General features: G+C 37.3%; 2 protein-coding genes across 5 annotated transcripts; one reads left to right on the top strand and one right to left on the bottom strand.

The window, feature by feature from the left end:
* Window positions 1–3,123: 3,123 nt before the first annotated feature.
* Window positions 3,124–12,296, bottom strand: LOC119072242 (transcription factor mef2A). Of its 4 annotated transcripts, none has more exons than XM_037177420.1 (5): window positions 11,348–12,296; window positions 7,510–7,671; window positions 7,094–7,423; window positions 3,350–4,453; window positions 3,124–3,286 (listed from the first exon to the last, which is right to left on the bottom strand). In XM_037177420.1, exons 1-5 carry the CDS (start codon window positions 12,029–12,031, stop codon window positions 3,137–3,139), a joined length of 2,430 nt encoding a protein of 809 aa, XP_037033315.1. In that variant the 5' UTR covers window positions 12,032–12,296; the 3' UTR covers window positions 3,124–3,136. The 4 variants fall into 4 exon arrangements, with proteins under 4 accessions (XP_037033315.1, XP_037033316.1, XP_037033313.1 ...); XM_037177421.1 differs by having other exon boundaries at window positions 7,094–7,408; XM_037177418.1 differs by having other exon boundaries at window positions 3,124–4,453.
* Window positions 12,297–15,800: 3,504 nt separating this feature from the next.
* LOC119072249 (probable 26S proteasome non-ATPase regulatory subunit 3) lies at window positions 15,801–17,522 on the top strand. Its single transcript, XM_037177432.1, has one exon. It carries the CDS (start codon window positions 15,950–15,952, stop codon window positions 17,420–17,422), a length of 1,473 nt encoding a protein of 490 aa, XP_037033327.1. The 5' UTR covers window positions 15,801–15,949; the 3' UTR covers window positions 17,423–17,522.
* The last annotated feature ends 1,287 nt before the right edge of the window (window positions 17,523–18,809 follow it).

Here is an 18,809-nt window from a genome sequence, read left to right as displayed (position 1 = left end):
AAGAAAGAAAATTCGCTAGTTTCAGTATCATTTCCCAACTTAGTACGAACGATTATGTTGATGACGATGATTTCCTATAGTGCCAATCTAAAGATTTTTCAACATTTCGTTGGCCTCATTTTTTTCTTACTTTTAGAATAGTGGAACTTAAAAGGCATTACGTTTCATATATATTTTCATATAGAACGTTACGTATTATTTGATTAATTACAAGTTATTACAGCCTACAATATTCTCTTATTTGTTCGTAGTGTGTGTGACAAAAAATTATAAGACAATTATTTACTTCTAATGTCATTTTTTGGATTTTAATGAAGGTTGAGACTGTTGGTTGGTAAAATGAAAAAAAAATAATCGAAAATTCGAAAATTTTAATAAATTATTGTTAGCCCTGATTTTTTTTGATTTGATGGTTTTGATGAGTGGCATGTGATGGGTAAAGTTTCGAGATTAGTGTAGTCGGAGAAATATAGATTTCGGGATTTTTGGAGATATCATCGTATCTCTAATTCTCTTAATTGTCATTTGAAATAACATGCGAAATGAGAGAATTCAGAAAAACGATGAAAACTATGATGTCTATCAAAATTCCGAAATCTATAATTCACCGACTGTAGATGTCAAAAATCTATTTTAAGAACTTGCGATAATTGACTCAAGCTAATTTTTTGAGCTTTAAGATATTCGCTCATTCCTAATTTCATAAAAAAGAGACTTCGCTGACAAAGTTCAAAAACTTTTCTTTTTCTCGATAATTTTCTGCACCGTTAAGAATTTTGAAGGTACTGAAATATGCCAAGGTTCCAGAACTTTGGCTCTCATGATTTACATAGCACTGTAAAATTAACGAAATATTTCTTTTGTTTTCAGCTCTTTTCGCATTGTCATAAAATGTCAAACTTTCATTGGCTTTGATTGATTTGACATTTTAAGACAATGCAAAAAACCTAAAAACAAAAGATTTCGTTAACTTCACATTGATATCTAAATCAGCAGTAACTGAAAAAGCGCGTACAGCAATTATTCGTCAACATTCACTAGCGAATTTTTGACAATTTTAACAAGACTCCCATGTCGTAGACATGGGTAGAGAAAAGAGATGAAAAGTGAACATTGGGGGCTGTTCACATATGACGTCACACTCGAATGGGGGGAATGGAATACAGCAAAACGTGACGGTTCTAACAAATTTGAGTCAAATTTAACCCTTTTTGCGTGACAAGGGGTGTCGAAAATTCCATAAAATATCGTGACATCATATGTGAACAGCCCCTTGACAGCTGTCACTTAACGAAAAACAACTGCTGATAAATTTCCTTAGTTTTCAGCTCTTTCCGCATTGTCTTAAAATGTTAAACTTGCATTTGCTGCTAAATTTTCTCTATTGAATTGAATCAATCAAAGAAAATTGGCAGCAAATGCAAGTTTGACATTTTATTAGTGCGAAAAGAGCTGAAAACAAAAGAAATTTTTTCGTAATAACTTTACATTGCTATCTAAATCAAGTAACACGAAGATTTAAATCTAATTAGCTTCAGTAAATTATCGCAAGTTTTTAATGAATTTACAAAAAATTAAAATTGGTTTTTCACATCTATAGTTTTCTAAGACTAAGCCAGTCTCAACACTTCCATGAATCGTAAAACAAATTAACGGAAAATATTTTGGGAAAACTCAACTAAAACAATGAAAAACCATGGTGAATTTTGTAGCTCTTTCGAATTGACTTCGTCACATTAGAGCTACGCAGATGTTTTTGTATTTGTAATTTTGAAACTGAAATAAATGAAATGAAATGAAATGGAATTATTGGTAAAATGACAGATTTTCTTCTTCTTTTTAAATTTTTCTGCAACAAAGAGGTTATTAGGCGAATAAAAAGAAATCTTGTTTTTGTGTGGAAATTCATTGTCATAACAAAAACACATTGAAAGTATTGAAAGTAGTGTTCGCTTGGAAGCAATCAAGCAATAAATTGATGAAAAGAGTATACACGTGGTCAATTTTTTGTATTATTTTATGCTTGTTGAAGTCAATTGATTATATTTTCGTTCCACATCGGAACACAATAACGCAGCATTTGTAACTTTTCGTTTTCACATAATTTTAACATCTCTGCGATTAATTAATTAACTTCTTCGTAACTTTCTAACTTGATTCATAGCTTAATAATAGTACATTACTATACCAGGGAAGTAATTTGATACTTCGTATCCGGTTGAGTAAAAGTGTCAGCGGGCTTCAGCCCAAGTTACGTTTACTCATCTGGATACGAAAAATCAAATTATTTCCCGAGTGTAGTATAACGTTTTACTTTACGAGTGATGTGAAAACTTTTCCCTAGTGTGGGAATGGCCATTTTACATCCCTAGTAAAGTAAAGAAATTTTTTGTAACTTAAACGATTGCTTGTCTTCACTATATCCGTTTTGTTTTGTTTTTTCGTTTCCTTTCACAAAGAAAGAAAATTTAATCGTAAATTATGCCCGTTATAACTTAAGGATACGTAAGAGAAACTATGTAATTAAACCAAAATTACCAGTATGTGTGTGTGTGTGTATGTTGTGAGTGAATATCAACTAACTATTAGACACAATATTGTACACAGTGATATATTATCAATATCTCCTCAAACAGCGAAATGTTTCGGTGTATTGCGCCCCCCGCTTCAAAATTTCGTTTTATTTCTAAAATATTTTGACTAATGAGAAAATCAAAAATAGAAAGATGAAAATCGTGAACAAATGAGAGTTTTCTTGCAAAATGGAAAATTAGGTAAATCGCTGAAATCGCTCCCTTTTTAGTCGAACACTTTTAATTACTTTTATTTACAAAACAATAAATAGCAACGAGAAAAAGAAACAAAAAAAAATTGATGTCGAGCGCGACAGGGCGGATATTATCATAAATAATTAGAGGCGGTAGATTCCTTCCATTCCATTCATGGTCTCTTAGAACTAATTATTTTTGTTTGTTTTATAAAATTTGATTTCTATATTTTCCTGCATCCATAACTCAACAACAAAACAACAACGAAATTAGAAAGAAAGAACTCAAAACACATCCTCCCTTTACTGGTTCGTCTAAAACTGTCTTCGCGACGATTTAATGGCACAATGTTTTGCATTCGTAAACGATCACTTACTGCCGGCTATCGCACCAATTTGTGTCGTCGATGTCGATGAGGTTGATGGTATTGTCGATGATGATGGGCCACTGCCGTCCATAATTGTCGAATCGGTTAACGTCGAACTACCGCCGCTTCCGGTCATTGTTGTCGATGCACCCTGTTCGGATAGTGATGCCATGTACGCGCTATAGTCTAATTTATAAATTGCTGCACGCGTAACATCTTCCATCGATGATTCGCTGCAGTCACGACCGGCGTGCAATTGCGAACCGCAATTAAAACATGAAACTATCATTTTGTTTTGTGTGGGGTAGGCGGCTGCCACGATCGGTGTAGCGTCAACTACTGGAGATTGTTGTTGTTGTTGCTGCTGCTGCTGTTGCGTGGATTGTATAGACGGTGATAATCGAACGTTCGACGGTGTCTGTGTTGGTGTGGACTGGAGAAATGCTATTGCTGTTTGGGTCGGTGGGTAAGGGTACAGTATGTCACCATTCGGTTGAATTTGAAACGTTGGATGTGGGTGCCGAAAGGTATGTTGATGTGTTAGTGGTGGTTGACTTTGACTATGCGAAATGAGAGCAGATCGATGTTGGATTGGATATGGATACGTTGCTGTCAGTTGGGGCTGTAAGTGCTGGGCTGGAAATTGTTGCAGCATGATGGGTGGATTCGTTGTTGTCACACTGTTAACGCACACCGATGTTGGGGATGATATGTGGTGTTGTGTCGAAATCATTCCAGCTGTGGTCGCTATTATGTTATTTGTCACAATCGCTGTGGGATTGACTATTAAATTGGTTTGCTGTACATCGCCGCTAGAACTACTCATCGAATATGGTGGCGGTTGATGATTGGGCACGAACATATGCTGTGCAACTGTATTGCCCAATTTGTCGGCACGACCATTCTGTCTTGAAGATGTTTTGCCTCTTTGTTCCTTGATATTGTGTCGCATCATATTGGTGGTCATCATTGGTGTGGTCGGTGGCGATTCGGGTACAGATTCCACGGAACTACCGCCCGAATCACTTTCAATTGATTTTTGTCGTCCACTATCCGCATTGGTGTGATTTTCCATTACACTATTCACGTCCAGCTTGGCCTTTTGTAATGTAAAGTTCATGGCATTTTGATTGTAATTACTTGCATGCTGCTGCTGTTGCTGCTGTTGATGATGCTGCTGCATATTGTGATGATGTTGATGATGCAAATAACTGGATTTGTTTGATTGACGTGGAATTGTGTGATGATTCTGTCGAATGTAACCGTTCTGATAGATAGACTTCAGTTGGCTTATTGCACCGTCAACGTTTAAGACCATCTGAAACAAAGAATTATTTTTGTTGAATTTTCACGATTTTCTGCGAAATGTTCGATTTACATTTTGCTCTTTGTGCGACAATAAAATTAAAAAAAATCGAAATGAAAATAATTGAAAAGTAGAAACGAGAGAAGCGTTTCATCGGCTATACCTCAGATGGATTACATTCGTCGGTTAGTATTTTTACTTTTCATTTAATTTTCCTTCGCAAAACAAAAACGAACAAACAGATAATTGGAACGGAAAAGAACGGAACTTGGGAACATTAATCATTGTGTTTAACAACAGCAAAACAAGCAGCTAAAGATACATTCCATTTTCAATAAATTTGGTGTCAATTTTTCGGTAATTACATTGTGGCGCTGGACATTGTAAGTCCTTTCGAATATTCTTAAAAAATGTTAACATTCGTCAGTGGTAACGTTACATACCTCTTGTTAAATGTGAAAGGATGTAGAATGATTTGCCACAATCTCAATGTGACTGTTACTGAATGGTTTAACGCTTCCTTCCGGAATTGTTATCGAAAATTAATTTTGGGATTAACTTGTTATCCGTGTTAAAGTGAACGAGGCGCTAGTCTTCGGTCAGTTACATTTTTTACAAGACCCACTACCTTCAAACTTTATTATGGTTGTTTCAGTATCATCGATTGACATTCAATTAGCGATTAGATCATCTTCAAGAACGTTTGAAGTGCCATCCACGTTAAGAAATGCCAGTTACGTTAAAAAAATCTCATAGAAATCAATCACTGATCGAAATATTTAACGAAACTTAAGTGAGGCTACATCCGAAATAATCGTAACTTCAAGATGACCTATAATCGGTTAGTGCTTGCCTTTGTTAATTTTCGAGTTTTCCGAAATAAGTGCCCTCTGAGGGTTCTCTTGACACAAATCATCCAATTGAGATCAAAATGAAGTCTTTACCACTAGATCCCAAAGACACAACTTTATGACTCGAAATATAAGGGGTAAACCATTATGGTTCGTAAAGTTTGAAAGTATGACAATGTCGTGAACTTTTGACATTTCTCCCATATGGTTTATGTCAAAAGTCTACGAAATCGCCATAGTCATGAACTTTACGAACCATAACGGTTTACCCCTATAATTTCGATTTTAAATTAAACCTTGTAATAGCTCATTGTGAAGACATTTTGATGGGGAGTCAATTATTAATAAAGTTTCAAAAATGAGCTTTTTACATATCGAGTCCGACAGTTTTTCCTTTTTGGGATATAGTAGTTAGTAGAGGCCCTAAATATTCTATTAGGACCACTTTGATGACAATTGGATTAATTGCGAAGTGATGAGTATCCTCAGGGTACACTCAATTCGGAAAGCTCGAAAATTTTCAACATGACATAAACGTCTCGAGCAAGCTCTAACCAAAATTTAAAGTTTTAATTTTTCATCTAAATTTTCTAGAGACTGAGTCGGACTAGTCAAAGTATATAAACACTGAAGATAACGCAAACGTTTAATGGATCACAAACTTAACGGAACCCAAGTTTCGGGTGAATAATAAGATTTGTGATTGGAACTGTGTTGGCATGTGTTTCGATACAACTAATTTAATTTGACTTGTGGCTTTGACGTTATAAAAGTCAGAGTTCCGTGAGTTCTTGTGGATTTGCATTACCCTCTCTATCTTTAAATACTTTGGGACTAGGTGGGGTCCAGAAGCTCGGCTTGACGTTTTGATTTCAAATTTGACACTACCTAATCACTATTCGGAATATCGTCTGTATTACCGTATGAGTCGGCCCCAGTGTTATGTTAAGCCCGACGAATAATCACTCAATCTGCATTGGATTAAAGTAATAAATGCATTACCCCTCTTTTGTACAATCAATTTGAATTGCTGCTCGAATTGCTTGTTGTGGCTAAAGCTGGAAACACAAGAGCAATTTTGCGTTGTTTGGAATTATGCCGCGATTTTCAATTGTTTCGCTGGTGGTGAATAATGGATTACAATGGAAAAAGCAGCATAATTGTCGATCCCATCAACGCAAAACTGTTCGTGTGTTTTCGGCCTAAGGTGGAAAATGCATGAACAATTTTGGCGCTGCTTAGAATCAATAATTATACTGCTGTTTCCATTGTGCAACGTATGCTAAATATCGATTTGAAATAGAAAAACGTTCCAAGTTCCTCTGGTGTTTCCGGGCCTTAGCATCACAAAATCACATTTCATATTTCTGGTATGTTCCTCACATTTGTGACTGATTTGATTCGATCTGATTTTTTTTAAAACGATTGTCCTCTGTTCACTTCATAAATGTGTCAATGCTAGAACCGTCCACGTTTGAAAGAACAAAATTCTGGGCTGTACATTTCTTACTTTATTTTTTGTTGTTTAAATTGTGGCTTTAGAAGAAACTTTTTGAACGCGACACCGCCATCACCGACACCACTCGAAATTTTGAATATAAAAACAAAAATTAATTCGATTTTAGCAAACAAAACAAAAATTCTACCCCAAACGGAAGCGATGGTGTTAAAATTTTTAATCGATTAACAATTGTGTGCGTGTGTCATGCATCGAAATGAATTAATTTGTAAAAAAAAAATTGCAAAAAAAAGGTGGAAAAAAAATTGTCAAATTACAACAAATCAAATCCTAAATACTAACTTCATCGTAGTTTTTAGTATTATGTTGTATTGACGAGTCATTACTATTAGCAATATGATGCTGTTGTTGTTGATGAGATTGCTGTTGGGGCGGTGGTGTTTTATCGTCCGATGGACGCCTACTAGACCTTTGAATAACACTCGGCGACGCTCGTTGCTGATGCGAACTACTTCTATGCGGATGCTGTTGTTGAACCGGTTGTTGCACGATTTGTTGTAACGAACTATTTCTGGTTGGACTAGATGTTCGGCTAGGCACTGGCGAAGATGGTTGGCTCATTGGTGATGATGACCGGGGTACTGACATTGACATTGCCTGTAATTTCAATCGCTAAAAGTTTATATTTTGATTGAAATGACGCATTAAGTATGCGTGTCTATGGACTGGGATGCCATTAAAATAAACTGGACATTTACTTCGAGTGATGGTGGCGGGTAGCTGGCATGCATCATGCCGTGACGCACACCCCACGGGCCGGACAATGCAAAGTCGTGGTTTAACGATAAGCCATGTGGTATCATTTGAGTTATGCCGTCAACAGTCATCGGAGATGTTAAATTCGAATCGGGTGGTAGCATCTGCAGAATGGAATTTATGTTTTGTCATTAGTTACTGCTGAAAAGTCAATATAATTGTATAATTGTATAAATATCACATCTTTGAACTGAACGATTTACTGTGTCTACACTCAACGACGTACGCGAAAATAGTCGTCACAACAACTCTAAATGTCAAATTTTTCTGTTAGGCCGAAAACACACGAGCAATTTATCGTTGATGGGATCGACAATTATGCTGGTTTTTCGATTGTAATCCAAATATTCACCACAGGCTAAACATTGGAAAACGCAGCATAATTGTCGATCTAATCAAAGCAAAATTGCTCGTGTGTTTTGGGCTTTATGACGACTCTAAATTTCATTCATAAAATCAGATAAACTTTTGCATCAATGAAATTTTTCAATTTTCCAACGTGTCTTTCCAATACAGTAATTCAACGCAACAAGAATTTGATATAGCGTAAGTTCAGCGTGACGGTAAAAATGTATGAAACATTTTTAAATCTCACGTAGCAATACGGCCAGTAACTACCAAAGGCCCTTCGGGACAATCGGAAAAAGTTCCGTAAAATTCGACAAAAGGCAACGCACTCCAAGAACAGGCAAAAGAACAGAATATAAATTATGGGCCTCCACGACGCTGTAGTCCAAAATTCTCATAAATAAGGGGTCAAATGACAGTTCATAAAAACTATTTCTATTTTCTGTTCTTGGAGTGCGTTGAAAAGCCACTTTTCATATAAAAATGCAAAACACCCTCTGGGAATCGACTGAACTCCCTGTATTGCCAGTTCGGCACTAAATACCGCATTGAATTCTCGAATACGTCGTTATAAAGACGTTGTGCCTTTACACAACGACGTATGTGAACTTTCCAGCGCTGAATAGCGACGCGAGATTTTATACATTTTTCGTTAATAAACCCTACCAAATTTCTGAATTTGCGCTGCAACACATAGTTCACACTACGTCGATATATCGAATTCTTGATGTGCTGAATTGCTGTTTTGGAAAATCACTGAAAAAATTCTATTTTGCCGATGCAAAAGTGGCAGCTCAACCGATTTTATGAATGAAATTAAGAGTTTCCTTAACAGAAATTGGTGTTTTTGTCAGTTACTGACCTCACGCACAACGACGTACGCGAAAATAGTCGTCACAACAACACCAGATGAACTGTCACTTTCGTATCAACGCAAAATTGCTCGTGTGTTTCCGGCCTAAAGACCGCTCCATAAAAACTGTTGAAAAAGTAAAACACTCAAGAAACAGCCAAGTCGGCCATGGTAACGATCCTGGTAGCGCCGTTACTGAGAAATATTTTTTGCCAAGAATTATGGAATCGTGTATCGGAAAGAAAACATTATTTCCACTCCCGAGCTGGAGACTACGAGACATATGTAGTGTCCCTTCGACAAATGGATCGCTACCTGTTTTGAGGGTGCAGTCAATTAACGATGGACACGAAGCGATTCTTCTCCGCACGACTAATACAAGCAGACTGACTCCGGTTACAAAGCATTTAACTCAGCGAATGTTATTTCGCGTAACACGACTTATTACGGAGCAGCATTTACCATTGAATTGGTGGATTTTTTTTTTAAAAAGCGACATTAGTAATACAACATTCAACAGTGCCGCGATGCTATAGAAATTTAAGTAGATGTGATGCAGGTGTTTCCAGTCATCATATCTTGTCCAGAACATTTTTTTTTCAACTATCTTCATTTTAAAAGCAAAGGAACAAATTTACGTTGGACGGTTTAGAAACAGTACCACTCGGTATGGAAATAATGCAGTGTCCCGGTAACGTAATTACCGGGAACAATAAACCCACTGGGAAATGTATGACCGGGAAGTCAATTTTGTGTTTTTGGTTACCCGAGTTACCGGGAAGAAAACATTATTCGCATTCGCATAGAAATCTTACTATGTTAAATAGACGCCTTCTCTCTCCGTAGAAGCTTTTCTATACAGTGTTAAAAGAGAGTAGTAATTTTGATGTGGAGCTCAGTTAAATTAAGTGCTCATTTTTGAGCCTATTAGTGAAATTCGTGAAGGAAAAATAATGAGGTGTAAGACTCGAAAACAGCCGTTGTTTCGTCAAGGTTGAATGGCATCTAACTCTTCAGTCAATGTCGAACAAAACCATCGAGTCGCCAAATTGTAACGATAAAAATTGTGCTTATAGAGAAGCTTTAACGGTCAAGACAATGTTAAGAGCGCGTGTGCGAATAATGTGTATCCTTGGTATCCAAGATACTGTGAAAACCGGATACTGGGAAATCTACCCGGCCCAGCGGGAAGAAATAATGAAAAGAAGAAAAGAAGCGGGAAAACGACTAGAAATGGGGACATGACCAGAAATCAGGAAATTACGGAAAATCGGTACTTCCAATAGAGATCGAGAGTTGATACCAACAAAAACACGTACGAGTGTTGTGCAAGAACGAACGAAGACGAAACTTCGAACGCTTACACAAGTACATGTGAGTGTTTGGTTCTAATGTAGAAACATCGAAATTGCGTTGCACTGTCGTCTCTCAGATTGAAACAGTGGCAGAAACCATTTCGCTAATCGAGAATTGATTGAAAAACTAGACAATCGTAAAAACAACGAAATTAGTGGGAAAGTAACAGGAATCAGGAGTTAAAATGATTAGATTAGATCACTTGTTGGTATACAACGGGAAGCGAACCGAGATCTTCTGTCGGAGAACAGAAAAAAAACCTTGTCATTGAACTGTAATAGTGATCAAAAAAAATCGCTCGCTTCGCTATCGATTTTAGGTTTAAAAAAATCGCTCTTCTTCATTTCAGAAACGTTCGAATAGTGTAGCAGTGAGGGTGTCTTTTGAAAATCCACCTATCAAAATCGGACCCATTTCGTCTGGGATTGATATACACATGGTTTGAAAGGTCTTTGCCAGTAGACCTCAAAACAGGCCTCACACAGTCTCGAGCCACACCTGGTTGCTGGTGGAAGATCTCCGAAGTTGGAAAAATAGTGTTTTTTATCCGAAATTTTAGGTCGTTATAAATGATCGTTCCGGGTGAGAGTGGGCTCGTTGGAAAACCCCAACATTTTTACCGCTAGAAATCTTAATATTATTACCGGGAAATTTGGTCGAATTTTAGTGGATACCCGAAAAAATCGAGAAATTGGATACCAGGAAGAAAACACTATTTGCACACGAGATTAAGCATGACGTGGTTATTTTCATATGTGCTGTCTGCTCTCCTCGACTATTGGTCATATCACCTCATTTCCTTTTTGCCGATGATTTACCAAAGAAATGAAGCAAAAGATCTACTTTCCACAGTCGAGCATTCAGAACGCACCGAAAAAGATTAGCGACAGAAAACTGCTTCACAAACCTAAACTACTCAAACTCATTCTGATGTTTAAAGCAATCTCATAAGACAATGAAGGGTCACATTTTTTTACTATTTCATTCGACAGATTATTATCAGACATCAATGCGGTTTCGTTGAGATAAGAATCCCAATTGTGTTCACTTAGAGCCAGCTCCCATTCCGATTATTGAATTTAATATTTCTTAATTGGGACAGCACACACACTGCACAAAACACTATTAAAACAGTATCGCCATCAACAATGCTGTCGGTTACATAATCAGTCGACGTAAAAACAAAAAAAGTGAAGAATGAGTTGAACGATAGCAAAACTTACCTGTGTCATTGTGTTAAATCCCATTGGCAGTACCGGTAGTACCGGAATGGGTTGCTGATTTAGTTGATGTGGATGAGATGACGGCGGTGGTGAACTCATCGAATTGGTCAAATTTTGCGTTGAAATTTGTTGTTGTGGTTGGACACTACTGGTTTGGTTAAAATTATGTTGGTCCGTGTGACGGGGCCCTTCCAGCACCTTGGTACATTCGTTTATTTTATTATAAATTTCACCGCACTTCATACGCTGTTCGAATGAAAAAACGGGATGATTTGCGGCCATCGTATAAACAAGTAAAAGTTCCTGCAACGGATCACCATCGCCGAATTTAAAAAAGTCTTTGTCGCCCCACACTTCTAATGTCTGAAAAATTTCGGTGACAGATGATCGATTTGACACCCGAATCAATGCCAAATAGAGTGCCATCCTTCGTCGGATTTTTATGTCTGTTGGATCGCCCGCACGACACGATGAAATATCAGCAGCCAGCTCGACAGGATTGTTTACACGCAGCTCAATGCCGCGCAATTCTTGAGAATCGCGACGACCTAGTTCCTCCAAACATGTTCCCAGAAACCGCAGTTCAAATGGAAGGCACATGTTCAGCAGCGTACACATTGTATCTATCCGTTCGTAACTCTCTAACTCTTTGAACCAACATACAACGTCCTCCTTACAAATCATTTCCAGAACCACATTGATCGCTTGCTAATTTTAGTTGTCAATTATCTCTTTGTCCTCAAATTTTCAGCCCTACTTTGCGTTATATTTATTGGACGAACAATCCAATTCATGTATTCATATCACTAAATTTTTGTAATTTTAAGTTCAATGATCAGAAATGGTAAAAAAATTATTTGCACACTTTAAATTCTCATTCACTTTAAGACAACATCCAGAATTAAAAAATTCGGCCATATTCGTCAGAAACAATTCAGTGATGTCAATTTTCAGCCATACCAATCACCATTGGTGTTCGAAAAGTCGATTCTTGTAGTAGACATCGGGTAAGAATTTTTCAAATTTCGGCATAACTAGCATCACTGGCGGATTTGTTTTTGTCCTACTTGTTGGACGATGTTGGCAGTCGATGAATGTGTACCGGGTATGGCCTGTCCTTCAAAATCAGTGTTCATGTCAAAGTAATATGAAAATGAATACGTTTGAATACGCTTTTAAAAACGATATGACCTCTGCGATAACATTTGACCTTTTCACAGTTGTAGATTGTGGATTTGAGCCGGGGGGTGACGCACTTCCATTTAATCCATTAAATGCATTTAATCCACCCACCTAAAAATTTGTAAAGTAATTGCGAAAAATAGATTTGTACGATCCCCAGCTCGTTTAAGTACTCGTGAGGTATAGGAATTTTTTTTTTGTTAAAAATGGTATTAAATTTATTTAATCCATTTAATCCACTTTACGCCAAAAACTCCTAAAAGTGGATTTTTTCGCTTTTTAACATTGTAGTATGAGTTGTAGTACGTGGTTCGATCAAAATCAACAATTTTTAAGACTTTTACAGTATTTGGTAAAATGATCTTTTTTCCTATTTAATCCATTTAATCAAATTTTTATTCCATTTAATCCATTAAATCCATTAAATCCATTTAATCCATTTAATCTAGAAGTGAGTCACCCCTCGATTTGAGCACTATTTCACAGGACTTTCAATGTTGACGCTGTCGGTCACTTCTGTCACTTCATCGAACAATATTTTCGTGAACAATGTGATCGAAAATTTAATTTCCTAACAAATGATTTTGATTTTTGAATTTCGTATCTCAAAAGACCGACTCGAAGTCAATGAAAGTAAATGGATCTACTTATCTACTTTCATTGCTCGAAGTCAGTGCCATCGGTGATTTTTGCGGTAGTGACGATAACAATTTCCACAATCTATTTATGGTTTATTTCAACTCTTTTCCAAACGGTAAAAACCAAAGAATTTGTAACTTTTACAACAGTTTCATTGATGCCCACTTTTGAACCAAAACAATAAAATTTTGGCCAAGTTTCATATTTTTGGTTCAAATTTGACAGATGACAGTAAAATTTCTTCTGTTTTCCAACAAATAGAAAAATAAAACTGAACCTTGAGGATGCTCTTAGAGTCGCACCGAAAGAACCAATTTTACAATTAAAATATCAAACAACCCAATTCGGAGTAAAAATAGAACAACTTAAAATTTATAACCTTGATGATGTTAGCTAATAACAACTCTCGCAAGTCATAAAAAATGTGTGATGCATTCACTCTCGCAACATTTTTGTATTAAAGAGATGCCCTAGAACCCCGGCTGATCAAGTATTTTGCCTAAAAAAATCGATCCAACCGTCTGATGTCAAAATAGTAATTTATTGTGGATTAGTTGGAATAGTTTTGAATAGTAGCTGAAAAGAGGAGAGGCTCACATACGCATCGACAAATTTCATGTAACGTAGATGTTAACAATAAGAAATGTGACACACCTCTAACTAACGGTATTTTAAAGCTCCTTAAAAATGGTAACTTACGCACTAGCTTATTTTACCGGAAACGTACACACATTTAGACTAAAGCGTTTCCGTCGAAACGTAATTTTTTAGATTTTGGATTCGAGCACTATTTCTGTCACTTCACCAAACAATATTTTCATATGGACATGTGTTTGAAAGTTTAAAGTTCTTAACAAGTGATCGGTTTTTTTAATAAATTTTGAAGCTCAAAAAAACGACTTGAAGGCTGCGCAATCGTTGATATTTGCGGTAGTGGCGATAACAGTTTCCACATTTTACTCTCATCACACCAAACGAAAATATTTCGGTGGGTTTAACGAATATTTTAAGACAACCGCTAAGTGCACCGTTAAACAAACACAAGAAGCACATTTCCGCACAAAATCTTGGCTAAATTTGTGTTCTGATATGACGTTTCAAAAACAATATTCATCTTACGAATAACGACTTTAACGACGATTTTCTTCGTTAAACCATAAACTATTATGATCAGAGTGAGAAAACCGAAGACTGGTTAATTATAACTTGCCTTGGGTACTTGTTAAAGTATTTGCTTCTCTTTCAACATATTACGTTGTGAGCGAGAGGACAGAAGATCAGTTTATTATAACTTGCCTTGTGGTACTTGTCAAAATATATCTTTCTCTTTCATCATAATACTCTATACTTGACTAAATTCAGAGTGTATGTGAAATTGAGTGGGAAGTAACATTATCATAGATTTTCAATTTGAATTATTTTTAAATTTTCAAATGTTTTAGCAAGATCCGATTCGTATTGACAAATTGAGGATGAGGAGAAATCGATTGGTCGCTGCATTATTCAGATATATTGGGGAAAAAAAATGATATACGACTCATGAATCATGAGTCATGATTGACAATCCATGATTGGCAGGACCATAATTTACAATGCGTCTTATATGCTAATGCTAGAGACTGTTATGATCAGAGCCGAAGTTCCGATTCGAAACTTCCGAAGACCAGTTACTTATAACTTTTCATCTTTTCATATAAGGCAAGTTAATCTAAATTAGAATTCCTTCTCTCTCATCATAACCGTCTATACGGTGTTTAAGTAGAGGAAATATAACTGATCTCGGGGTATAGCTGTCACAATAAAGTGAGCTGAAAATTTGAATTTGCGTGGCAGTATGTTTTCATGTGAAAACAATTTTGAGTTTTCTTCGTTTTAATTGCATGTAGATGTAGTGTGTTTGACTTCAAAACAACTTAATAGTAAACTATAATCTTTCATTCAGTTGAATTTGTCTTTCTTAAATTTTAATTTAATTTTGTTTGCAAAATCCAAAACAAATTCAAATTTTGCCTCCTGTTTTGACAGCTATACCCCGAGATCACTTACACTTAATTGGTCAAAAAACTCTCTGCTTAAACAATATATTGCAGTTCTATACAGTGTTAAAAGAGCGTTAAAAACAAGGGAAAAAACCAGTTAATTTAACTGAGCTCGATGGGTGATATGTCAAAATTTCGACTCTCTTTTAACACTGTAGCGTTATGATCAGAGCGAGAAAACCAAAGACCGATTTAATTATAGCTTGCCTTGTCAAAGTATTTGCTTCTCTTTCAAAATGTTATGATGTGAGTGAGAAGACCGAAGACCATTTAATTATAGCTTACCTTGTGGTACTTGTCAAATTATTTCTTTCTGTTTCATAATAATACTCCGCAGCGTCGCACCTACACTCTCTGCAGATTTTCTGACCACGTTCACTATTTAATTGTCATTTATATTGCGGAGATGTTTTTGCAAAAATCGTAAAAGTATAATTTTGAAGTGAAATGACAATAATGAGTGATACAATTTTGTGAAGACCGTGAGGTCAACGGCTCCACAAGATAATCTTATTAGACTTTATATAGGTGTTGTGTCAACACTGACCTTGTCACAAATCATCAAATCCTCTACACATAAAACGTACTCATTCACAATTCGATAATCGAAACCGAAGCCATTGTATTATTTTGCTCGCATTACTCGGCAGAATTTTTTGACAGCTTTTAAAAGGCACCGTATCAAGTCGGACGAATAAAATAAAGAAAATTCGCTTCTAATTTTAAAAAACAAAGAAGAGCAATGGGTGGTCAATCGGAGATTCAGGATGTGGAAATGGAGAATGCAGATGGTGTAGTCGACGATCCAGAAACGCAGAAGAAAGATGCTGATTTGTTGTCAGTTCAAGAGATTCGAGATCACGTCCGACAAATTGAAAAGGCTGTGGTCAGCAAAGAGCCCAGATTCATTTTACGTGTTCTCAGATCATTACCGAACACTCGACGAAAGATGAATGCGATCGTGCTGAGAAGTTTGGTCAATAATCTGTATCCCGCTGGACCGGAAAAGGATGTTATGCTGAGTTTTGTTGATCCAATTGCAGCGGCCGAACCTGAAGTAGCCCGTGGCAGAATCGTTACAAAGAGTCCATTGCCAGAAGTCGACGCCTATTTGAACTTGTTAATTTTGGTGCTGCTAATCGATAACAATCAACTACAAAAAGCCCAGCAGTGCACCGATATATTGATGAAGAAAACGGTTTCGCAGAATCGTCGAACCTTGGATTTAATCGCAGCGAAAAGTTACTTTTATCACTCTCGTGTCGCTGAACTAAATGGAAGCCTCGAAAACATTCGGAATTTCCTTCACTCACGCCTTCGAACAGCTACTTTGAGAAACGATTTCGAAGGCCAGGCGGTCATCATCAACTGCTTGTTGCGCAATTATCTACACTATTCGCTGTACGATCAGGCGGACAAGTTGATTAAAAAATCGGTGTTCCCGGAAACGGCGAGCAACAACGAATGGGCCCGATTCCTCTACTACTTGGGTCGTATCAAAGGCGCCAAACTTGAGTACAGTGTTGCCCATAAACACTTGGTGCAAGCTCTTCGAAAGGCACCACAAAACGCTGCGATTGGATTCCGTCAAACTGTCCAAAAATTGATCATCGTCGTAGAGCTGCTTCTTGGAAATATTCCCGAACGTCAGATATTTAGACAAGCGCCGTTGAGACGATCTCTGGCTCCATACTTTCAGCTAACACAAGCGGTTCGTATGGGCAATTTGCAACGTTTCGGCGAAGTGTTAGAGAATTTCAGTCCCAAGTTTCAACAGGACAACTCCTACACGCTAATTATTCGATTGCGTCACAATGTCATCAAAACGGCCATTCGTTCGATTGGTTTATCGTATTCCCGCATCTCACCGCAAGACATTGCTAAGAAGCTTGGATTGGATTCAGCCGAAGATGCTGAGTTTATTGTGGCCAAAGCAATCCGAGATGGTGTCATTGAAGCATCGTTGGATCCGGAAAAGGGATACATGCGCAGCAAGGAAAGCACCGATATTTACAGTACGCGTGAGCCGCAGCTCGCTTTCCATCAGCGAATATCGTTCTGTTTGGATTTGCACAATCAAAGTGTGAAGGCGATGCGTTACCCGCCCAAGTCGTACGGCAAGGATTTGGAGAGTGCAGAAGAGCGCCGAGAACGTGAACAACAAGACTTGGAATTGGCTAAGGAAATGGCTGAAGATGATGATGACGGATTCTAAGTGTATCAACAAATAGAACGTTGGTTCGGTTTAAGTTGTGTAATCAGCGCTTCAGAATTGTAATAACCAAGTGTTTGCTAATAAAAATTAATTTTCTTTTTCATCACGATTTTATATGCAAAATTGTCTCGATTCCTTCAGTAGAGCGAAACTGCTTCCCATCTTTTGAAAATGTTGCACTGGAAATTCGTCGATCGACGGGTCAATCTTTATCAATCCAGTAAACAGAGGTGAGGGCAACGCGTTTTTGAGATCACTCAAAAAGATTTGGGGTTGTCCATAAACGACGTCCACCGTGATGGCGAAATGGAGTTTCTGGTCAAGGTGGACTGTCATGTTTAAGGTATTGGAAAGTGATGGGAATCTAAAAAATCTCGAAAAACGGTGGACGTCGTTTATGGACCATTCCTTTCGGAAATGTTCTTTTTTTTATAATCAACCTCTGTGCAATGATGACGTGAACATATGAATAAAACATCGAAACAACGCGACAGTCACCTCACATGGAAACAGCACGCCATCCGCGAAAGCTAGAGAAATTTACTTCGTAGGGCTTTCATCTTGACTATGGCAAAAGATCACTGTCCCGCTAAAATCCTAGCACTCTTGGAGATTGGAGGCTAATGAACTCATAGTCCACATTGCGTTTCATTCGTATAGATAGTGACATGATTTCTTTGTGTGAGTTAAAACACACACAATGCATTCAATTTTGTATATTTATGCATATTAATACATGCGAAATAAAGATCGGAGTTTATTTTACAGGTTGTGTGCTTTAACATTTCACAAGTGTTTCTCTAGTTTTTATTCCAGACAATTTGTTCTACTGAAGTACTGGTTTAGAGATTCTATTTTGATGAGTGAGTGGGCGTTTGCAGCTCGAGCTGAAGGCGAGAACGCAACCACTCAAGTTTAAATAACAATCTCCGACCATTGGGCAGTATATTTTACTCGCAAAGACTACTGTCTTTGACGGAAACGAGTTTCCCGGGATGCAGCGAGAATATCAAGTTTTCACAACTCAGTACACTTTCTTACAATTTTTACATCTAATCTACATCCTCTTTTGTAATATATGCAATTCAGGGAGCGTATTCGATGCACTGTGTGCAACGTTATTTTTGTCATATTTTTCCTAAGTAGTGCTTATGTTGTGAGGGATTCTTTTAAAAACCACCTATTAAAATCGGACCCATTTCGTTTGGGATGGATACACATGGTTTGAAATGCCTTTGCCAGGAGACCTCAAAACAGGCCTCAGACAGTCTCGAGCTACACCTGGTTGCTGGTGGAAGATCTCCAGAGGTCAAAAAAGGTTGTTTTTTTAGACTGATTTAATGGCCCTATACATGACCGGTGCAGGTGGGAGTGAGCTCGTTGGAAA

The sequence above is a fragment of the Bradysia coprophila genome (genome assembly GCF_014529535.1).
Source record: "Bradysia coprophila strain Holo2 chromosome IV unlocalized genomic scaffold, BU_Bcop_v1 contig_81, whole genome shotgun sequence".
In the NCBI taxonomy this organism is placed as follows: domain Eukaryota; kingdom Metazoa; phylum Arthropoda; class Insecta; order Diptera; family Sciaridae; genus Bradysia; species Bradysia coprophila.
This window is presented reverse-complemented; position numbering and strand designations above follow the sequence as displayed.